The 20,059-nt window shown below is 44.1% G+C and overlaps 1 protein-coding gene across 10 annotated transcripts in view; it reads left to right on the top strand.

Moving 5' to 3' along the window:
• Positions 1–20,059, top strand: part of TACC1 (transforming acidic coiled-coil containing protein 1) — a 116,195-nt gene that overhangs the window by 23,869 nt on the left and 72,267 nt on the right. The window contains exon 1 of one of the 10 annotated variants that reach the window (XM_059156126.1): positions 2,228–2,405. The exons of 3 other annotated variants lie outside the window; for them this stretch is intronic. Coding sequence is in view for 3 of the 7 variants with exons in the window: in XM_059156124.1 (XP_059012107.1) it covers positions 2,329–2,405 (77 nt within the window). In the remaining 4 variants the exon portion in view is untranslated. Of the gene's footprint in view, positions 1–2,227; positions 2,406–20,059 lie in introns of those variants that run through there. 6 more of the 10 variants (XM_059156127.1, XM_059156124.1, XM_059156129.1 and 3 more) reach the window with 6 other exon arrangements.

Here is a 20,059-nt window from a genome sequence, read left to right as displayed (position 1 = left end):
CTTTGGCCCCCTCTAGACAAACTTTCTCATTATTTTGTAGACTCTTTTTGGCTTCATTGTCTTGCTTTCTCTGCATCACAATGGGATGTGGTCTTCACTCTTCCATTTCTTTTAAACAAAAGTGATGTTTAGTAATGTTACCCTGTGCCTTTCTCCGCTAATAATAATAAAACTTTCCCCAACAGCCCACCTTATCTATCCAGTAGAAAGAAAATTTCCCCTTCTTTCCCTTCCCCTCCTGTTTTCCCCTTGGAAGGATCCACTGGGAATAAAGACCTTTCTCACTAGGAGAGGCTGAGTGCTCCTCTGAAAGGGACCATGGCTCTGACTGGGTTATGTTTGCATTATCAATGGCACTTCAATCACATTGCCAAACTATTCCAGACAGAACATGTGGAGAATGTAAGCTTTTTTAAAATCATCTGCCAAGAGTCAACTTTGCTTCAGCTATTTGAAATCCTTCCCACACGATCTCAATTCCCAGTCTCACTACACTTTTACTAATTAATGTTTATTTTCTCATTCCCAAATACTCTGCCTGTATATGCCTGCAATGTGGCAGCATCAAAACCTCCTGGCTGGGTTAGAGTGAAGATAATGTATAAACAGGAAGTCAAAATTCGACATAGAAAAGGATCCATTGTAAAAAGAAGTCTCCCTTATGAGTTTTCCCACCCTTTCTGGAAACATTAAAATGTAGGCACATACGTCTTTATTGCCTAAAGCTTCCAGTCAAGAACAAAGTTAATATTGAACACCATTCTGTGTGCTTTGCCACAGTCCCATTCATTCATATTGTGTATAAGGCAGGATACAGGCACTGTTCCAGGTACTAAGCTTGCATAGAGCTTATGACAAGAATTATAGAACTCATATTCTAGTGGAAAGACAGGCAAGTAAAGAAATAATTACAAAATAAGATCGGTAAGAGCTGTGTTAGAGGAGTTAACACATGGTGTGGGAACACTGGGGAGGAAAATGATAACGTGCATTTATCAACAATTATTAGTGTCAATGATGCACCAGGCAGTGTTGGGGGAACAGGGGAAACAAAACAATCCCCGGTCTTTGCAGAGTTTATATTCAAATGGAAGAAACAGGCAGTTAACAAAAATGATGTACTATCAGGATGCAGGATAGTGTTACAGAAGGAAGGTCTGAGTTGGTCTGGAAGGCTAAATAGGTGTTAGCAGAAAAGGGCATTCCAATCTTTGTTGAAAAACAAGCAGAACAAAACACTGGGACGGGGGCACCTGCGTGGTTCAGTGGGTTAAAGCCTCTGCATTTGGCTGGGGTCATGATCCCGGGGTCCTGGGATTGAGCCCCACGTCGGGCTCTCTGCTCAGCGGGGAGCCTGCTTCCCTTCCCCTCTCTCTGCCTGCCTCTCTGCCTACCCTACCTGTGATCTCTCTCTCTCTCTGCCAAATAAATAAATAAAATCTTAAAAAAAAAAAAAAACAACAACAACACTGGGACGGAAGAGAGATGGCTGGAGAGGAGGGATGTAGGAGATGGGGGTGGGTGAGCGAGGGCATGAAATATTCTGCAAAGGGAGTTATTAGGTACATCATCAGTGGATCACAGGTGCGACGGGATGATAGGGGCATTTTCCACTAAGACAGAGTTTGGAAGAGAAGTTATTCCAAACTGAAGGTCAGAACCAGAGGGAGCTTAGAGATAAAAATGAACATAGCCCCTCATCTTAGAGATGAAGAAGACTCGCGAAGGGTGAAGTAATTGTGTGTGCGCGCGCGCGCACACACACACACACACACACACACACACCCCACCCGCACCCCCCCCTCACCCGCCCCCTACTGGTGCTTCCCTGCAGAGCCACCCCCGCCCCCCTCGCCTGGAGCAGGGACTCCCCCGGCGCCGCCGACTGCCCCGGAGCCGGGCGGGCAGACGCCGACGGCTTGAGGTCCCCGGGGCCCGCGAGGTGCGCCCAGGCCTCCCGCCCCCTCCACCTGTCTTCGTTCGCCGCCAAGGGACTTCTCTGCTGGGAGTGCGGGGCCCGCATCCCCCCCGGAAGCGTCGCGGGGGCGCTCAGCATCTCCCGGGGCGGGAGTCCCGGCCGCCGTGCAGGCCGAGCCCTGCAATTGGCGGCGAAGTTGGCTGCGCCTCGAGCAACGCCCTTTAGCCGGCTTTCCCCGCCGCCGGGACCCTGAGGCCCCGCTCCCCGCCACCCGCCCGCCCCACAGCCCCACCACGCCACCGCCCCACCCTTCCTCCCCCGCCCTGCCGCCTCCTCCCCGCCCAGGGTCCGGTCCGGCCGGCGCGCCGCGAAGCACGGGCGGGCGCAGCCAGGGCGCCGAGCTCCGAGCTATGGGAGGCGCGCACTCTCAGAGCCCGCGGGGCCGCGAGCCGGCCGGGGACAAGCCCCCGACAACCCGAGAGAGCGCGTGAGTCCCGAGCCCTCCCCGGGGTCGCCGTTGGGGGTTTGCGTGCCAGCCCGGGATGCGAGCGCACGGCGCCTGCCCCTGAGGGTTGGGAAGCTGGGGCTCCCGCCCGCGCCTGCGGGGACCGGGGGCTCCGGGGTGGGCCTGGTGGGACGTCCCGCCCCGAGCCTGGCCCTGCGGGGTCCCGGGGCGCCCGGCCACGACCCCACCGCGACACAGTCGCTCCCAGGCGGGGCCGCTGCTCTGCGCCTGTTCACGCTGCGCGGGTGGGAGAAGGGGACCCCGAATTTTCCCGAATTCGTCCAAGCAGGAAAACACACGTGTCCTAAAGGGTTCCGAAGTATTCTCGAGACAGCTATTTGCAGCAGGGTGGAGATAATCAGAAAGGAGCTCGAGGCTCCGGTGACCTGGCCAGTCAGTGCGGGCCTTCGGAGTCCCAGAATTCGGATGCAGTGCTTGCTGCTCCTAAGAACTCCCTCTCTTGTTCGCTCATGATGATCTCAGAAAAAGGGCTGTATTGTAGCAGCAGCAATTAGGCTTTTGTTCTGGGACAAAAACAATTGGGGACACCAAGTAACTGAAATGCAAGCTGCGAAGGAACATTTTTAGAGAACGTGATTTAGAGCAAGTTAGCTGCCGGGTTGGAAAGGTGGCCATGCTTCTTGCCAGAGAGGATGCACTGAGAGCGCCTTGGGAACCCAACAATCATTAAGCTTTTAATTTAAAATAATTTTAGAACACGTCTGTATCTTGGAGGTGAGGTCATGTTGAGGAATCCATACTGTATTTTAATTCAGCCAATGATGAAGTTTTTTTCATTTGAGAAAGATACACTTAGGCTTCCCATGTGTAGCCTGGGCCCTGGGAGGGCTTTTTGGTCGTTCTTTGGTTATCTTTTTGGTGATCTTTCCGAGGCAAAGTAGCTTTCTGAATTTCCATATGACAGACATGTTAGTTATGCCTCCTGATGTTTATGGTCACCGAACTTAGTTCAGGAAGCTTATTAATCATATAGATAGCTGAGAATTATCCAGCGTGTAAAATGTGCAAAACACTTACTCTGTTATTTAATCCCCAAGAACATCCAGTTAGTTTCTCTCATTGCCCTCATTTTACTGATGAGAAAACCGAAGGGCGGAGAGATTAAGTGACTTGTCCAAGGTCACACAGCTAGAAAGTGGTGAGCTCAGGTTGGCTGACTCTAGAACTCTTGCAGCTGCCTTCCACAGGAGAGTTAAGGCTATCTTAGGAAGCCAACTTTTGTCTCAGCTGGCAGAATACATCTCACTTTTTTTCTTTAATTCTTCCTGAATAAGGGAGAAACCTGAATTAGCCATGCTTAGTACCTACAAAGAGGAAATTGACAAAGTCAATTTAACCTTTTAAAAAGCGAACACAGGGCACCTGGGTGGCTCAGTGGGTTAAAGCCTCTGCCTTCGGCTCAGGTCATGATCCCAGGGTCCTGGGATCGAGGCCCGCATCGGGCTCTCTGCTCAGCTGGGAGCCTGCTTCCTCCTCTCTCTCTGCCTGCTTCTCTGCCTACTTCTCTGCCTACTTGTGATCTCCGTCTGTTAAATAAATAAATAAAAATCTTAAAAAAAAAAAAAATAAATAAATAAATAAAAAAAAATAAAAAGCGAACACAAGCAGCAGTGTAAGATTGAGATGAAGTTAAGAGTTCTGGAAGCATAGAGCCATGGGTTTAATTCTAGGCTCTGCTCCTAGAATTATCTAGGAGCAATTATCTCTTTCTTAACTTCTCTGTGTCTGTTTCCTTATTTGTAAAATGGGAGTGAAAACAACGTCTGCTTCACATGCTGTTCTGAAGATGACATAAAATCAGGTATATATGAAAGACAAGTTATCTCTAAGCAATATAAATATCTCTAAGTTTATCTCTAAGTAATATATTGTTTTAGCCAGGGATAAAAGTTGACTAATCTTTGTGAACATGTTTACTGTGTAATTTGAAAGTAAATATTGGAATCATTCACTGCTAGCATGTTGAACTCCGTGCTTCCCTTGTAAGGTTCAGTGGCTAGGGTGAGGAATTTGATTGTTAGATTAGCCAGTGACTTAGCAATAGATAGAGAAGATCTCTCTTCCAGTGAGGTTCTTACGTGGACCTTAGATATTTAGCAAAGCTGGCCTAAATATGATCAACATAAAACCCATTTTTGCTCTTCACCTGGGAATACAGCCCAGAGACGTCCTTCTCTACTTAACTGAATACATTAAGAAGCACATAAACTCTTGTAGGCAGTGACAGGATTATTAGGTCCCAGATTGTGCAGACCACACTGCAAACCACTTGGTGTGCACCAGGTCAAAGACTAGAAATATGAGACTCCATTCCTGTAATATGAAAAGCTAAAAGTATGCCCTTTATCCAAGCCCTGCCTTATTTAGCTATAGAAGCCACAAGTCTCTACAGGGTCTGAGATAGGTGGGGGATTCATTGTTAATGTCACCCGGCCGCAGATTTCCTGCCGGACATGTGGCTGTCCTGGATAACACTGACCTCAAGGAAGTCTCCTACTCAAGCCTTTTCAGTTGCATTTTCAACATCTATTGTTCCTTAAAAAAATAAATAAATACATGAAAATCCCAGAAGGAAAGCGTTACTACGGGCCTTTGTCTTTCGAGGGAGAAATTATGTTTCAGGATGGTCACCATTAATATTGCAGAATAATTTAATCAAGTATTAAAATTAACCAGATAAATCCCTAATAGCAGAACTCTGTCGTGAAATATAAAGAAGTATGGATGTACATGAAAAGAAATGTCTGGCTTTTGTTTGTTTGTTTGTTTGTTTTACCGAGTTCCTGTGTACAATCTGGCTGAAGAAATGCCCAATTTTAAGATTATGCTCATTACAATTAAAAATTGTAGCTGTCTACCTTCCCCAAACCCAAGGAAACAAAATTGCTGGCTTTGGTAAGAAGCAGGGGAGATTTTACTTCATTTCTTCAGGGAGGCTGCACGATGTGGTGATTAGGAACAGAACCTGTCAAGCGAGGCAGACCTGGGTGGGCATCCCAGCTAGCTCGCCTACTAGCTTAGCTTGGGAAGCCTCGGAAAACAATCACTTAATTCTTCTGTGGGGCAGAATTTCTACATCTTTAACATGCCAGTAATCGTGGGGCACCTGCGTCATTCGGTCTGTTGAGGATCCACTCTTGATTTTGGCTCAGGTGGTGATCTCAGGGTTGTGAGGTCAAGCCCAGAGTCAGCTTGAGATTCTCTCCCTCTGCAACAACCGCCACCACCACCCCACCCCCTGCACCTTGTGTGGACGCATGCGCTCTCCAATAAATCTTTTAAAAATAAATAATTAAATAAGTAAAATGCCAGTAGCTGTTAACTACTTTTTGAAGTAGTATATATCAGTGCAGCACATAGTACTTGCTAAGAGCCCCTACCTGAGTTATTATCATGTTTCTATGTAAATGCACCTATAACCAGAGGTTATGGCTGGGCTCTTTGGGATATACATTTTTGAAGAAGGCAGGGTCTTTTCTGAAGGGAAGGTTGACATGTGTCCTAGTTCAGCAAGGCCTCTTAGAAAAGAAGCAAGTTCTCTTGAGTTAATCTTTTTTTTTTTCTCAGTTAATTTACATTTTCCAGAAAGAGCACTATTCAGAGGACAGATGTGTGTTTGGGAATATGGCCGTTTGGTGAGATGTTTGAAACCTCTGATTCCTTAGGTGGTTGGTTTTGGCAGATTTGTGGAGAGATTTGAAGAATGACATAAACAGAGCCTGTTATTCATTAGGGAATCCAGCGTGTGACTAATTCAACTACAGCTTGTTGAACTTGTCTGCCTGGAATGCAAGATATGCACCTGCTGTCAATCCTTACTGAATTTCTAGACCAATCTTTGTTTGCATTTGGACATCATCATGGGATAGGACAGTGGCACTGTTAGGAGGAGTTTCTAAGGTCTGGAGTGGTTTTGCCATGGGCCTTCCTGATCACATGAATTAATTACAGGTTCTACAAGGTTCTAGTGAATTGCAAAATCAGCAACAATTAAACTCAAGTGCCTCTTGATGGGCAAGTCACCGTGGGACAGATGTTCCTGACCTGAAAAGGAAGCTCTGGCTTTGAGGTTTTAGAAACACAGGACTCAAAATAAGTAAATTTGGGAAATAATATTTCTGAAAACCATTGCAATTTTTCTTGTCATTAAAAATATTTAAGTTCCCGGGGCACCTCGGTGGCTCAGTGGGTTAAGCCTCTGCCTACGGCTCAGGTCATGATCACAGGGTCCTGGGATCAAGTCCTGCATTGGGCTCTCTGCTTGGCAGGGAGCCTGCTTCCTCCTCTCTCTCTCTCTGCCTGCCTCTCTGCCTACTTGTGATCTCTCTCTGTCGAATAAATAAATAAAATCTTTTAAAAAAAATATTTAAGTTCCCAATTGCTATAGATATTTTTTAAATACCCATGTTTAAATGGCCCCATTCCCTGTGAGGCCAGCACAAAAGGAAAAATGGTCAGAATTGGAAAAACAAGGGGATTATTTGTGTGTATATGTTGAGTTTAGTGATCACAACTTCTAGACCCTGGGGGTAATTCAGATAGTAACAAGGTTAATAAGGGAAGAAAAATCTTCTGAAAAATCATTAAAAGATAAAGTAGTTGGTCTATCAAGGATTGAAACTCTAAGGAGGTTCAGGTATAGTTTTGTTCCACAATTTCTTCCCTCTTTTCAATTCTATGGCCAACTGTGCCCCACCCTCACTTCCCCCCAACAGTTTCTCCCAGCTGGTACATGTTTGTACTAAAAATCGAGAAGAGAAGGGGCACCTGGGTGGCTCATTTGGTTAAGCGTCCAACTCTTGAGTTCGGCTCAGCTTGTGAACTTGGGGATCCAGCCCCGAGTTCGGCTCTGAGCCCAGCCAGGAGGTGTAATGTCCGAGTTGGTTTGTAGACAGTGGGCTGCAGGGTGCAAGAATTTGTTAACCCAAGGTCAGGAGATGAACTGGTCGCATTCAAATGGCCACAGGACGTGGAGGCCCATCCTCTGAGGAAGCTCACTTAGGCTCTCGTGGGATTTTTTCTTTTTCTTATGGTGAAATACACGTAACATAAAATTGACCATTTAAATCATTTTTAAGTGTACACTTAAAATGAAGTGGCATTAAGTATGTTCACAGTGTTGTGTGACCATCACAAACACCCATTTCCAGGCCTTTCTTGGCATCCCAGACAGAAACTCTGCACCCATTAAGCAATAACTTCTCATCCTCCCCTCTCCTAGCCACTGGTAACCTTTATTCTGCTTTCTGTCTCTATTGCCTATTCTGGGTCCCTCCTATAACTGGAAGCATACAGTATTTGTTCTTTGGTGTCTGGCCTACTTAACTCAGCATCATGTCCTCAAGGTTCGTCCTTGTTGTAACATGTACCGGACCCAGAAATCTATAAAGAAAATAAATCATTCATAATTTCATTACCCAGAGATGACTGTTAATATCTTGGTACATATTACTCTCTCTTTTTTTCCCAGTAAATATATTTTTCAAAAGTGGGGTTACACTGTGTAACCCCACTTAACTTTATTAATATTTCTCTGTATCATTATACCGAGAGGGTACATTATCTACATGTACCATAGTTTATTCAATTTTTTCCTAAATGGTTGACATTTAGGTTGGTAACTGTTCTTGCCCATGTAAATATACAGTTAGTAAATATCCTTATAATTCATTGTACATCTTTGATTAATGACTTAGGATACTTTCCTAGAAGTTTAATTATAGGATCAAAGACTGTGAACATTCTGAATGTTTTGTTATATGTTATATATATTACTGTATATTGTCAAATTATCGCCCCCAATCTAATATTGATTACACTCCTTCTCCCTCCTCAGCAGTATAACATCCTTTCCAATGCTAGGCACTATCATTTTGAATCTTTGCCAGTTTGATAAGAAAAAAATATATAATCTTGATTTAATTTTTGTGTCCATTATCAGTGAGAGTGGACTTTTTTCCATATGTTATTAGCCAACTGTAATTTTTAATTTATTTCTATTAACCAATTTGTACTGAAGTACTAATTTTTTTCATATTTAATTGTGAGGGTTCTTTATATGATGAGGTCAGCTAACATCTATTGAGTGCTTGCTGTGTGTTAGGAGAATGTTAATGTCTTAACATACATTAACTTACATGATTCTCAAAATAGTCCTATAAAGTAAGTACGATTTTAAATTCCTATTTTATACATGAGAGATTTAACAATTTGCCCGAGGTCTCACAGCTAATGAGTGCTAAAATTGAAATTTAAACCTAGACAGCCTGAATCCAGAGATTTATATGCCTAGCTGTTCTGTCATACAAATCTAATAACCCTTGTCCACCATTTTTTTGTTGTTTTGAAGAGGAGGTTTTTTTTTTAATCTTTTTTATTTTTTAAAAGATTTTTATTTATTTATTTGACAAAGATCACATGTAGGCAGAGAGGCAGGCAGAGAGATAGGAAGGGAAGCAAGCTCCCCGCTGAGCAGAGAGCCCAATGCAGGGCTTGATTCCAGGACCCTGAGATCATGACCTGAGCCGAAGGCAGAGGCTTTAACCCACTGAGCCACCCAGGCGCCCCTGGAAGGGGAGGTATTTTTAAAGATTTGTTTGTTTATTTATTTGAGAGAGAGCATGCACTCGTGCGTGGGGGTGGGGGAAGAAAGAGAGAGAGAGCACGAGAGAGTCTCGGAAAATACTCCCTGCTGAGCACAAAGCCCAACACAGGGTCTCACAACCCTGAGATCATGACCTGAGCCTTAAACCAAGAGTCTGACGCTTAACCAGCTGAACCACCCAGGTGCCTCAAGGGCAAGGTATTTTCTAAATTAACTTTTTATTTTAGAACAGTTTTAGATTTACAGAAAAATTCAACAGACTTACTGAGAGTTCCTATAGATCCCACACAGAGTCTCCCTATTATCAGTATCTCATATTAGTATAGTATTTGTTATAATTCATGAAACCATAGCTGATATATTAACTGAAATCTGTCTTTATACAGATTTACTTAGTTCTTATCTGATATCCTTTTTCTTTTTTTATATAAGTTATTTTTATTGTGTGAAAATGTCATAATTCACGATGACATAATTCGTGATTATTCAGTTAACTGTCTGCCTTCCTTTTAGGTCATGATCCCAGGATCCTGGGATCGAGTCTCGGGTCAAGCTTCTTGCTCACCAGGGGGCCTGCTTCTCCCTTGGCCTGATGTTCCCCCCGCTTGTGCGCTCGCTCGAGCTCTCTCTCTCTCTGACAAATGAATAAAATCTTTAAAATGAGTGAACGAATGAATGCAGCCTGAACTTACAGTCTTTTTCTATTGCAGAATCCCATCCAGAATACCACATTACGTTTAGTAGTCCTGTTACTTTTTAATATAAATAAACCTATCATGTTTTCCTGTAGGGTTTCTTCCACTGCTTTTATGCCTAGTAAGTTCTTCCCTATCCCAAGATGAGATAACTATTTTCTTCTTGTAGTTTTCTTTCTAATACGCCATTAACTCTATCTGAAATTTCTAGACTCATTAGTGAAGGTAAGGCTTTAATGTTTTTGTTGTTTGTTGTTTTCAAAAAAGCTAGCCAGTTACTCCAGTACTAGTCTTAAGTAGAGACAGTCCCTGATTTACTATGGTTTGACTTAGGATTTTTCAAGTTGATGGTGGTGTAAAAGTCACATATGTCCAGTAGAAACCATACTTCGAGTTTTGAGTTTTGGTGCTTTCCCAGGCCCGCCTTAGGCAAGATGATCCTCTGTGATGATGTTGGGTTGCATCAGGGAGCCCCAGGCCTCGATTAGCCCCACGATCACGAGGGTAGACTATGCCTATGCGGACCACCCTTCTGGTTCTCTCCGTCAGTCCACTGTTCAGTCAGTCACAGGAGATGTTCAATGCTTTATTATGAAGTAAGCTTTGTGTTAGGGGATTTTGCCCAGCTGTAGGCTAATGTGAGTGTTCGGAGCACATTTAAGGTTGACTAGGCTAAGCTGTGCTGTTCCATAGTTTAGGCATATGCATTTTTGACTTAATGATGTTTTCAACTTATAATGGGTTCTTCAGGACGTAACCCTGTTGTAAATTGAGGAAAATCTGCTTTAAATAATCCCTCCTTTCCCACAGGTTGTAATACCATTTTAAAAATTGAGTATTAGGGGCGCCTGGGTGGCTCAGTCGGTTAAGCATCTGCCTTTGGCTCAGGTCACGATCCCAGAGTCCTGGGATCGAGCCCCACATCAGGCCTCCTGCTCAGTGGGAGCCTGCTTCTCCCTCTTCTCCCTGCTTATGCTCTCTCTTGCTATTTCTGTCACTATCTCTCTCTCTCTCTCAAATAAGTAAATAAAAATAAAATATTTTTTTTTAATTGAGTATTATAACCTCTCGCTCCTTCTGTTTAACACTTGTTGGTTTTTCTCTTTCCATTCTTATCCATTCAACAAATATTAACTGACTACCTTCTTGTGTTCAGGCCCTGTGAATATTATTTATTATTTATGTAGGAATTTACATGAGCAGAGAAATGCATTTTTAAATATTTAAAATCTGAGTATTCATTCATAATTTGGGAGGCAAGACATTTATTTGCCAGAGAGTCAGAGGAGAGTAGAGATGACTTTGGGAATGGAGGCGGGGGGCATATGTGGAACTTGGGAAAAAAGAATATTCACAATTGAGCTTTTTTCATAGATTTTACACTGATGTAGGTCAATCTGTGGTTCATTTGAAGATTTCATTTTATTTTGTTATTTTTTTTAAGATTTTATTTATTTATCTGACAGAGAGGGAGATCACAAGTAGGCAGAGAGGTAGGAGAGAGAACGGGAAGCAGGCTCCTTGCTGAGCCGCGAGCCCTATGCGGGGCTCCATCCCAGGACCCTGAGATCATGACTTGAGCGGAAGGCAGAGGCTCAGCCCACTGAGCCACCCAGGCGCCCCTGAAGGTTTCATTTTAAAAAGTTTATCTTCCTGTTTGGAAACAGTAGTGCCTTCAGATCCTCTCAGGTCATCTGCATGCTGTCACACACTTTCCTTGGACAGTCTAGACTTTATATTTCATGGTAATATGATATAAAGTTCTTGTGGGTTTATATAAGGAATGGCAAATGATTAACCACTATTCTCTACTCATCCTTGATCTGCCAGCTCTTCTACCTGTAGAGACTTGGTAAATCCAGAGAGTAAGAGCATTTCTCACACTGACATTTCTTCATTTTCAGAATTCTCAATGCTAAGGATACTGTGGAGAATATATATATATATTGCATGGACATAGTATAATTTTGCTTTGACCAATCTTGTGGTGTGCCTGCTGCAAATGCTATTAATAACAATTGTAGGCAAAAGAAATCATATTTGACTTGCTTAAATTTAGGGGTATTGCTCAGAAACTTTGGAGTCATATCTATTTTCTGAAAGCAGGCTAGTTCTGTTTCTAATTTAACTCACACATTTGTCTCCTACCATAAGTCCCCATAAAAGCCCAACAGCATGGTATGTCACTGGTAAGGATGAGAGCCCGTAGGAATCTTACAAAGATGCTGTACTCTCGAGCACCAGCTCTTAAAACTCCTTTGGATCACAGATCCCTTGGTAATATGATAAAATGTCATGTAAACCTATTAAAAATGTCGACTTCTGGGCGCCTGGGTGGCTCAGTGGGTTAAGCCGCTGCCTTCGGCTCAGGTCATGATCTCAGGGTCCTGGGATCGAGTCCCGCATCGGGCTCTCTGCTCAGCAGGGAGCTTGCTTCCTCCTCTCTCTCTCTCTCTGCCTGCCTCTCTGCCTACTTGTGATCTCTCTCTGTCAAATAAATAAATCTTAAAAAAAAAAAAAATGTCGACTTTTTCCAAATGAAAATACACATATATACAATATATAAAAGTTAGGAGTGTCAGGGATCCTGAAGCAAATGCATTATCTTGTTTAACCCTTTCCTAGACCTGGGGCACCTGGGTGGCTCAGTCAGTTGAGTGTCTCGGTTTGACCTGACTTCATGACCTGAGCTGAAACTCTTGGTTTCAGCTCAGGTCATGATCTCAGGGTCGTGGGATCGAGCCCCATGTTGGGGTCTGTGGTTAGGGGGGGGGGTCTGCTTGAGATTCTCTCTCCCTCTGCCCTTTCCCCTGCTTTCATGTACTCTGTCTTTAAAATAAATAAATGTTTGAAAAAAATATCCTTTCCTATACCCTATGAAGTAGATATTATTATCTCAATTTTACAGTGAGATAAACCGAGGCCTAGACAAAGTTAAGAAACCTGGAGGAGGTTAAGAGCCAGTAAATTGTGGAGCTGGGATTCAGTCTAATGCACCTCGCTGAAGCAGAAGAAACAAAATTACCAGTCATTTCCAGTGTCAGTTGGCCACATAGGCAACTCATTAACCAGCAGAGGCTTCCGTTTATCTGCTAGAAAATAAGTTTTTATGGCTTGGTCCCTGGTGATAACATAGTTTCAGCAAAGTAAATGTTTGAGAAACACTGTCCTGCCCATCCTGTAGATAAATACCCATTTACTCTATTGCATTTACACAGAGCAGATAGAATGCTTTTCCTGGGTTTCTCCGCAGAATTATTTTTGTCTGTGAGTCTTGCTTTCCTAACAACTGCAAAATGTTATGTTTCTATGGCTACATCAAAATTGTTCTTAAATAGGGGTTTGAGAAAACAAAACTAGGAAGGCTTAGACGTGAAGTAGTGATGGGAAGATGACTGACATTTTACCTGAGAGACATCACCTTTTAAGCATTTCTGAGTCCAGTCCCTTCCCCCATTCCTTACTTTGCCTTCGCAAACTCGCACATCCACTGGTTCCACGTGTGTGCAGCCACGGTTCCTGGTACAAGTCCAGTGGCCAGTAGTGATGACATTTGGGAACACAAGTCAAGTTCTGAAGAACATGGGCCACCTTTACAGTTGATACCTGAAGTGGTTGTTGGAAAGTTCCCTTGAGGACAAAATTAGGACCAAGAGATGTGTCCAAATTTCAAAAGTAGCTGACAACAGCCGTGGGGGAGGGGAGCAGCAGGGAAGAGAGGGAGAGGTACGAAGGTGTGGAGCTGGCCTCTTTCACCTGCTTCTTGCCAGGTAGAAGGCGCTGTTCTCAAGTCCTCCCACCAGGGGGCGCCATCCACCATCCGCTTAGTTCTTGGCGGCGGCTGGTTTGAGGTGAGATGGTTTCTTCAGGAGACTCCTTTGCTGGGGGGGATAAAATGAGAGTCATCTGATACCAACTTATAGTACATGTCAGAGAAAGGAACACAGGGACTGAGGGAGGATGAAATTGAATTCTTCCATACTTCTTTTACCTTCTGCTGGGTGGGATCCTGACTCTCCTGGGCGTGCATTCTTCACTCCAAACCCCATGGTTCTGAGCCTATTTTTTTGTGGCTTCTGAGAAGTTGGAAGTCTTCCCTCTCCTTCATATATCGTTCATTGGTATGCAAGGGATGAATTGCAGGAGAAACACCCTGTTTTTGACATGGGGCAGGGGGGACTCATGGTGACTTTTTGTATTCATGGAAATACAAACCTTGAAGAAACTCTCTTTAAAAACTGTTTGTTGGGGCGCATGGGTGGCTCAGAGGGTTAAAGCTTCTGCCTTCAGCTCAGGTCATGATCCCAGGGTCCTGGGATTGAGCCCCGCATCGGGCTCTCTGCTCAGCAGGGAGCTTGCTTCCTCCTCTCTCTCTGCCTGCCTCTCTGCCTACCTGTGATCTCTGCCTGTCAAATAAATAAATAAAATCTTAAAAACAAAAAAAAAACAAATAAAAACTGTTTGTTGATTGAATGTGAGACAGAACTTTCTGGTGCCCCCTGGCGGTTGCTGTAGCTCCTGGCTGGCAAATCTGTAAAGCAGGTTTCATTTGCAGAGAGCGAAGGGGACCCTAGTGCCCCCCTCACCCATCAGGATGCCCATTCTCCTCCTCCTCCTCTTTTGTTTTTTGGTGTTTTATTTTTAAAATTAATTATTTTTATTAACATATAATGTATTATTTGCCCCAGGGGTACAGGTTTGTGAATCGTCAGGCTTACACACTTCACAGCACTCACCATAGCACATACCCTCCCCAAGGTCCATAACCCAACCACCCTCTCCCTACACCATCCTTCCCTCAGCAACCCTCAGTTTGTTTCATGAGATTAAGAGTCTCTTACGGTTTGTCTCCTCCTGATCCCATCTTGTTTGATTTTTTCCTTACCAACCCCCAACCCCCCCACACTCTGCCTCTCACATTCCTCATATCAGGAAGATCATATGATAATTGTCTTTCTGATTCACTTATTGGCTCAGCATAATACCCTCTAGTTCCATCCAGGTCGTTGCAAATGGCCAGATTTCATTTCTTTTGATGGCTGCATAGTATTCCATTGTATATATATACAGCACATCTTCTTTATCCATTCATCTGTTGATGAACATCTAGGTTCTTTCCATAGTTTGGCTGTTGTAGACATTGCTGCTATAAACATTCCAGGATGCCTGTCCTTCTAAGAAGTGGGTTAGCCCAGCTTTTGAAGAATGTATTTCAGAGACCAAAACCCAAACAAAACCAAATCCAAGCTTGACTGGTGCTTTCAGTATCTCTTTTTCTCAGTCTTTGTTTCCCTAGGCCTACACTTTTTAATTTCTCCTTGTGTTTCTCATTTTGCAGTCCTTTCCCAGTTTTATGGTCTTTTTCTTTTAAGTGGAAGTTGTTTTTATACCCCTGATGATTGTCTTATTTGATTGATTCCATATCCCTATATGAATGAATGGTCAGTGGGGCTGGGGCTTGTGTCAGGACTGAGGTGTATGAGAAGTGCATATGCCTGTGTATGCGTGTGGCGGGGGGGGCTACGTGTGCTCGTGTGTATGTATATATGTGTGTCTCTGTGTGTGTACCAAACGGGTGTGAGGAGGTGTGGATGGTGGGTGGCACCCCCTGATGGGAGGACTGGAGAACAGCGCCTCCTGGAGGGGTGTGGTGTGTGTGTGTGACAACGAATGGGAGTAATTGTGTGTGTGTGTGTGTGTGTGTGTGTGTGTGATTCTGTCGTATGTATCTGTGTATGGTGTGCGTGTATGTGGGTCTCTGTGTGTGACTGTATGTGTGCAGTGTGTGTGAGGTGTGTGTATGTGGGGTGTGGGTGTGCGCATGTGTGTGTGTACACACAAACATGGGCCTGTGTGGCTGGCGCTGATTTTCCCACACATCCTTCCAGAGCTGTGACAGTCACAGGCATAGAGATGTCAGATGACTGTGGTTTCCCCTGCTGAGCTGAAGAGCTGTATTCAGGGCTGTCTGTGTCTTGAATAGAGTATGTATGAATACTCTGGCTGACAGTATCAAATTCCAGATTTCTCATGTTCTGTACAAAGCAGAGAGGTTTCTTGATGCTACATTATTTATCAGCATGAAAATTGCTCCCCAGGAGCAGAATAATCTTGAGGGGAGCAGAGACTTGGGCTCACATTCCTCTTTTGCCATCAGCAACGTCACCGAGCTCGGGCTTCTCTCCCTTCCTCCCTCCCTCTTTTCTTCCTCTCCCCCATACTTTTCCCCTTCACGCATTTGAAAACCCTCTATGGAAGCTGAATCATGGGGTTTCCTTTTTTGGTCATACTTGAGCTTTCCTCCACTTTCGTCAGGCAGAGGCTGGGGATGTGTGAAACAAATCAGTGCCTTGCATTATGCTGTTTATAATGTCCCTGCTCTGTATGTCGATTTCAGAGAGAATAAGCAGTTCCTTTGGCCTGCCTGGCCCATGCTGAGAGGCACTCAGTAGATGGTTTTGAATGAGTTAATTTTATTCAAGTGTAGATACTAAAGATAATTCTGAATATCTTATTTGAGGGGCAGGAAATCAACCCCCATAGGGAGAAAAGACAGATTCCAGCATGAGGACACTTTAATAATATCTGAGCGTTAGGGAGTTTCTTTAAATGTGGCCCTTGGTGGTGCTGGTGAGGGAGAATGAATCCTGGGAACATCTGAGGCCAATTTTTACCAAGCAGATGTATCAGGAGTCCTGGAATGAGGCTGAAGAATGTTACCACACAGACTCCTCGTATCCTTTCCTGGCATCCACCAGCCTGGGAAATATGTCTACCAGCTGTCATTACTTGAGGCTTACAGAGCTTCTTAAATAAAGGGATTATTGAACCAAGAGGCCAATGACTAATGAAAATGCCCATCAAGTTGGCTAATCCCAGTGCAGAGTCACATTTGTGCACATACTGTCTGCTGACATCACTCTAGGATTCCTGCTGAATACACTGCAGTTACCATGGTAAAGGCCATCTCTCCTACAGGTGGCTCCTGTGGGCAGCTTTCAGCATGTCTCCCTCCCTCTGGTTGCTGGATTTTCTTCCGAATCCTGTCAGAGGGCCCAGGTTTGATACAGGAAACAGGAGAGATAGTGGTGACCAAGTTTAGAGAGGTTGTCAGGAGACGTAAGTTGGATGGGCTTGGGTTATGTGCCTTTTGCAGAACCAAATGTGGGTGGGCTGTGGTGGGGGGGGGGGCGGTCAGGGGACTGGCTGTGGAATGTGGTGTTTAGTCAGGCCTGACTCACTCTCCCACTCCTGCGTCAGGAGCGGGAGACCCAAACCACAGGCCCTGAGCGTGGGAGGGAGTGGCTGCTCAAAGAAAATGGGACTTTTGCTCAGAGAATGGGTTCATGAGTCTAGGCAGATAGTACAGGTGTCATCTCGGGGCACTGTTGTGAGATTGGTACTGGTTATGTAGTGGGCTCCCGGGTCCTGTTGAGGTAGTTCAGAATATTTCGAATGAAAGGAAATGGTAAGTGCAATTCAGTCCACAAATACCATTTTGTGGAGGAAATATGGAATTTGCTGTTGATCAAAAAGCTTTTTTGTCTTTAGTTTGGAAGTTAGAGACCTATACCCTGTGTAGAGAGGGAGGGTCTGCAATGTGGCTGTTTTGCACTGGAGAGTACACAGAGGCTGTACCTCCTTTACCCCTCCCCCACCCCCAAGTTTCTAATTTGGCAGGTTCAGAGTGGGTCTTGAGAATTTGCATTGCTAATTCCCAGGCAGTGCTGATGCTGCTGGTCCCAGGACCGGGAGGAACTACTGATTTAAGGCAAAGGACTTAAACACTCCCATTTACCAAAGAAAGAAGGAAAGGGAGTCAGCCACTGGTTCAATAAATACATTAATGGATGTTCAGACTTCCTTTAGCAATCAAATGTGTTCAAAGAAAACCAACAATGTCATTTCCAGCCAATTGCCATTATTTCAGATGCACTGTTGGTTAAGGTTGAGGGACAAGGCTATCTCATACACTGTCATTTAAAAAGGTTAATTAGTGCAGCCTTTCTGGAGGGCTGTTTTGCTATATTCATCCAAATATTAAAATGTGTTTTGACACTACAGTCCCATATCTAGGGTTTTAACTATTAAGAAATCATTGTCTCTGTGTGAAAAAATACATGTGTGGCATTGTTTGTCACAGTTGCACTTATAATGAGGAACAGTAAACCCCCTGAAAATCCCTCCATGGGGAACAAATGGTGTAAAAGTTGGTAGACAGGGAAGGCTTGCTGCTGCAACTGAGGGAGAGAGCAGAACATGGGCTCAACGGGGTCAGGAAGGGCACTGGTTTCATAACCCAGTCCCCACTTCCTCCCCTGGGGAGTGGAGTTCCAGCTGCAAAGTGGAGAAGTTAGGGATTAAGTCCTCACCTCTAGCACAGGGTGGTATGATATTTAAATCACAATGTGTAAAAGTGTCTGTCTGTCTGCCTGTCTGTCTATCCATGCTTGTAAGTACATGCTTGTGTATTTTTTTTTTTAAGATTTTATTTATTTATTTGACAGAGAGAAATCACAAGTAGATGGAGAGGCAGGCAGAGAGAGAGAGAAGCAGGCTCCCTGCTGAGCAGAGAGCCCGATGCGGGACTCGATCCCAGGACCCTGAGATCATGACCTGAGCCGAAGGCAGCGGCTTAACCCACTGAGCCACCCAGGCGCCCCATGCTTGTGTATTTTTAAGAGGGGTATTTGGAAGTTTGTGTCTATTCATTCAGTCGTCAAGTGTTATCCGCAGACAGAGCAAGGTAGACAAGATGCTTTGTGTTCATGGAGCCACTTCTAGTCGGGAATGACAGAGAATAATTAGAAAAATAGAAATAATTTGACGCCATATGTGCCTTGAAAAAGCTAAGAACAGGGTATATTGTTCACCAACATTTTAACGGTGGTGGTTTATCAAAAGCACAATTATGGGTGAGTTTATCTTCCATCTTTGTTTTTTTGTGTGTCATCAAAAACTCACCTTTTTAAGACCATGTTCCGGCAGGCCCCCCACCATCCCCCTGGAAATCTGTGCCTTTCCTGCTCCACCAACAATATCTGGACAGTTCAGCCCCTCACTCGCTTTGCTTTGGCTACACTTATCTGAAGCAGAGGCTCCTTTTTCATCTGCCAGGACGCTGTTACCCTGACACTTCCCACATCCATCCCTTGGACCTCAGCCTGTCCCCTCCCTGATTTATTTCCACTAACCCCCCACTCCCCTTGGCCTTGACCTTGGCCCCTGTGCTGTTCTGATAAAGCACACTTCACAGTTTGTAAGTTACATATTTATTTCTTTGCTTCCTAAACTCACTAATGCCTAAACTCATGTGGGCAAGGACTGGATTTGTTTTGTCATTTGTAAACTCTGTGGAGTGATTGAATGAAATAATGAGCATATGTATTATTTTCCCTTAAAGGTATTTAAAATACTTTTTAGACAAAGCACAATGTTATTTGTATAAAGAAATTCTTGGGGCACCTGGGTGGCTCAGTCGCTAAGCATCTGCCTTCGGTTCAGGTCATGATCATGATCCCAGGGTCCTGGGATCAAGCACTGGGCTCCCTGTTCTGCGGGAAGCCTGCTTTTCTGTCTCCCACTCCCTCAGCTTGTGTTCCCTCTCTCACTGTGTCTCTCTCTGTCAAATAAATAAATAAAATCTTAAAAAAAAATTCTTTGTTTTATAAAACAGTTCAAGTTGCTTTTGAGGGTGACATGATGGGCTCGATGCTAGTCATGGAACTACTTAAAAAAAATAAAATGAGGCGATTGTTGTGGGGGTGGGGCATGGAGTTTTATCTCTATTCCATATACCAAGTGTGTATATCTGTTAGGGATGGGGAGAAAGCCTAGAATTTATACTTTCCGCCAGAAAGATGTAAGTCCCAGTCACGCAAACGTTGGTGCCTGACCGCACCTTGGGCAATCTCTAATGCCTCAGGGACTCAGGTGACCATCTGGAAACAAGGATATTCAGCTCAGTGACTTTGGCAAAGGTCCTTTCCATTTAAAACTTCTGTAGTTCTGTGAGATCTTGGGCAGATGATTAGGTTTAGAGTCACTGACTTATTATCTGTTCAGAAAATGATTTGAAGCAAATACATTCTACTCAGTAGTTATCTGTGCCTTGGCAAAAGGAAGTAGAAAATCCATACAGTCTTACCACATCTTACATGATGAGGTACTGCGAAGAACAGTAAGGATGACCAGACTTATGGCACTTCTGTAAGATAATACAACAAAATGACTGACTGACTATGAGTCTGCATGAAAACAGTTTCTAAAAAAATATGTTATGGGTGAGTACCGGAAATAACTCCGGTTGGAGTTCA

The sequence above is a fragment of the Mustela lutreola genome, chromosome 18 (genome assembly GCF_030435805.1).
Source record: "Mustela lutreola isolate mMusLut2 chromosome 18, mMusLut2.pri, whole genome shotgun sequence".
NCBI classification, from domain to species: domain Eukaryota; kingdom Metazoa; phylum Chordata; class Mammalia; order Carnivora; family Mustelidae; genus Mustela; species Mustela lutreola.
The sequence above is the reverse complement of the archived record's forward strand: the minus strand, read 5'-3'. Positions and strand labels throughout refer to the sequence as shown.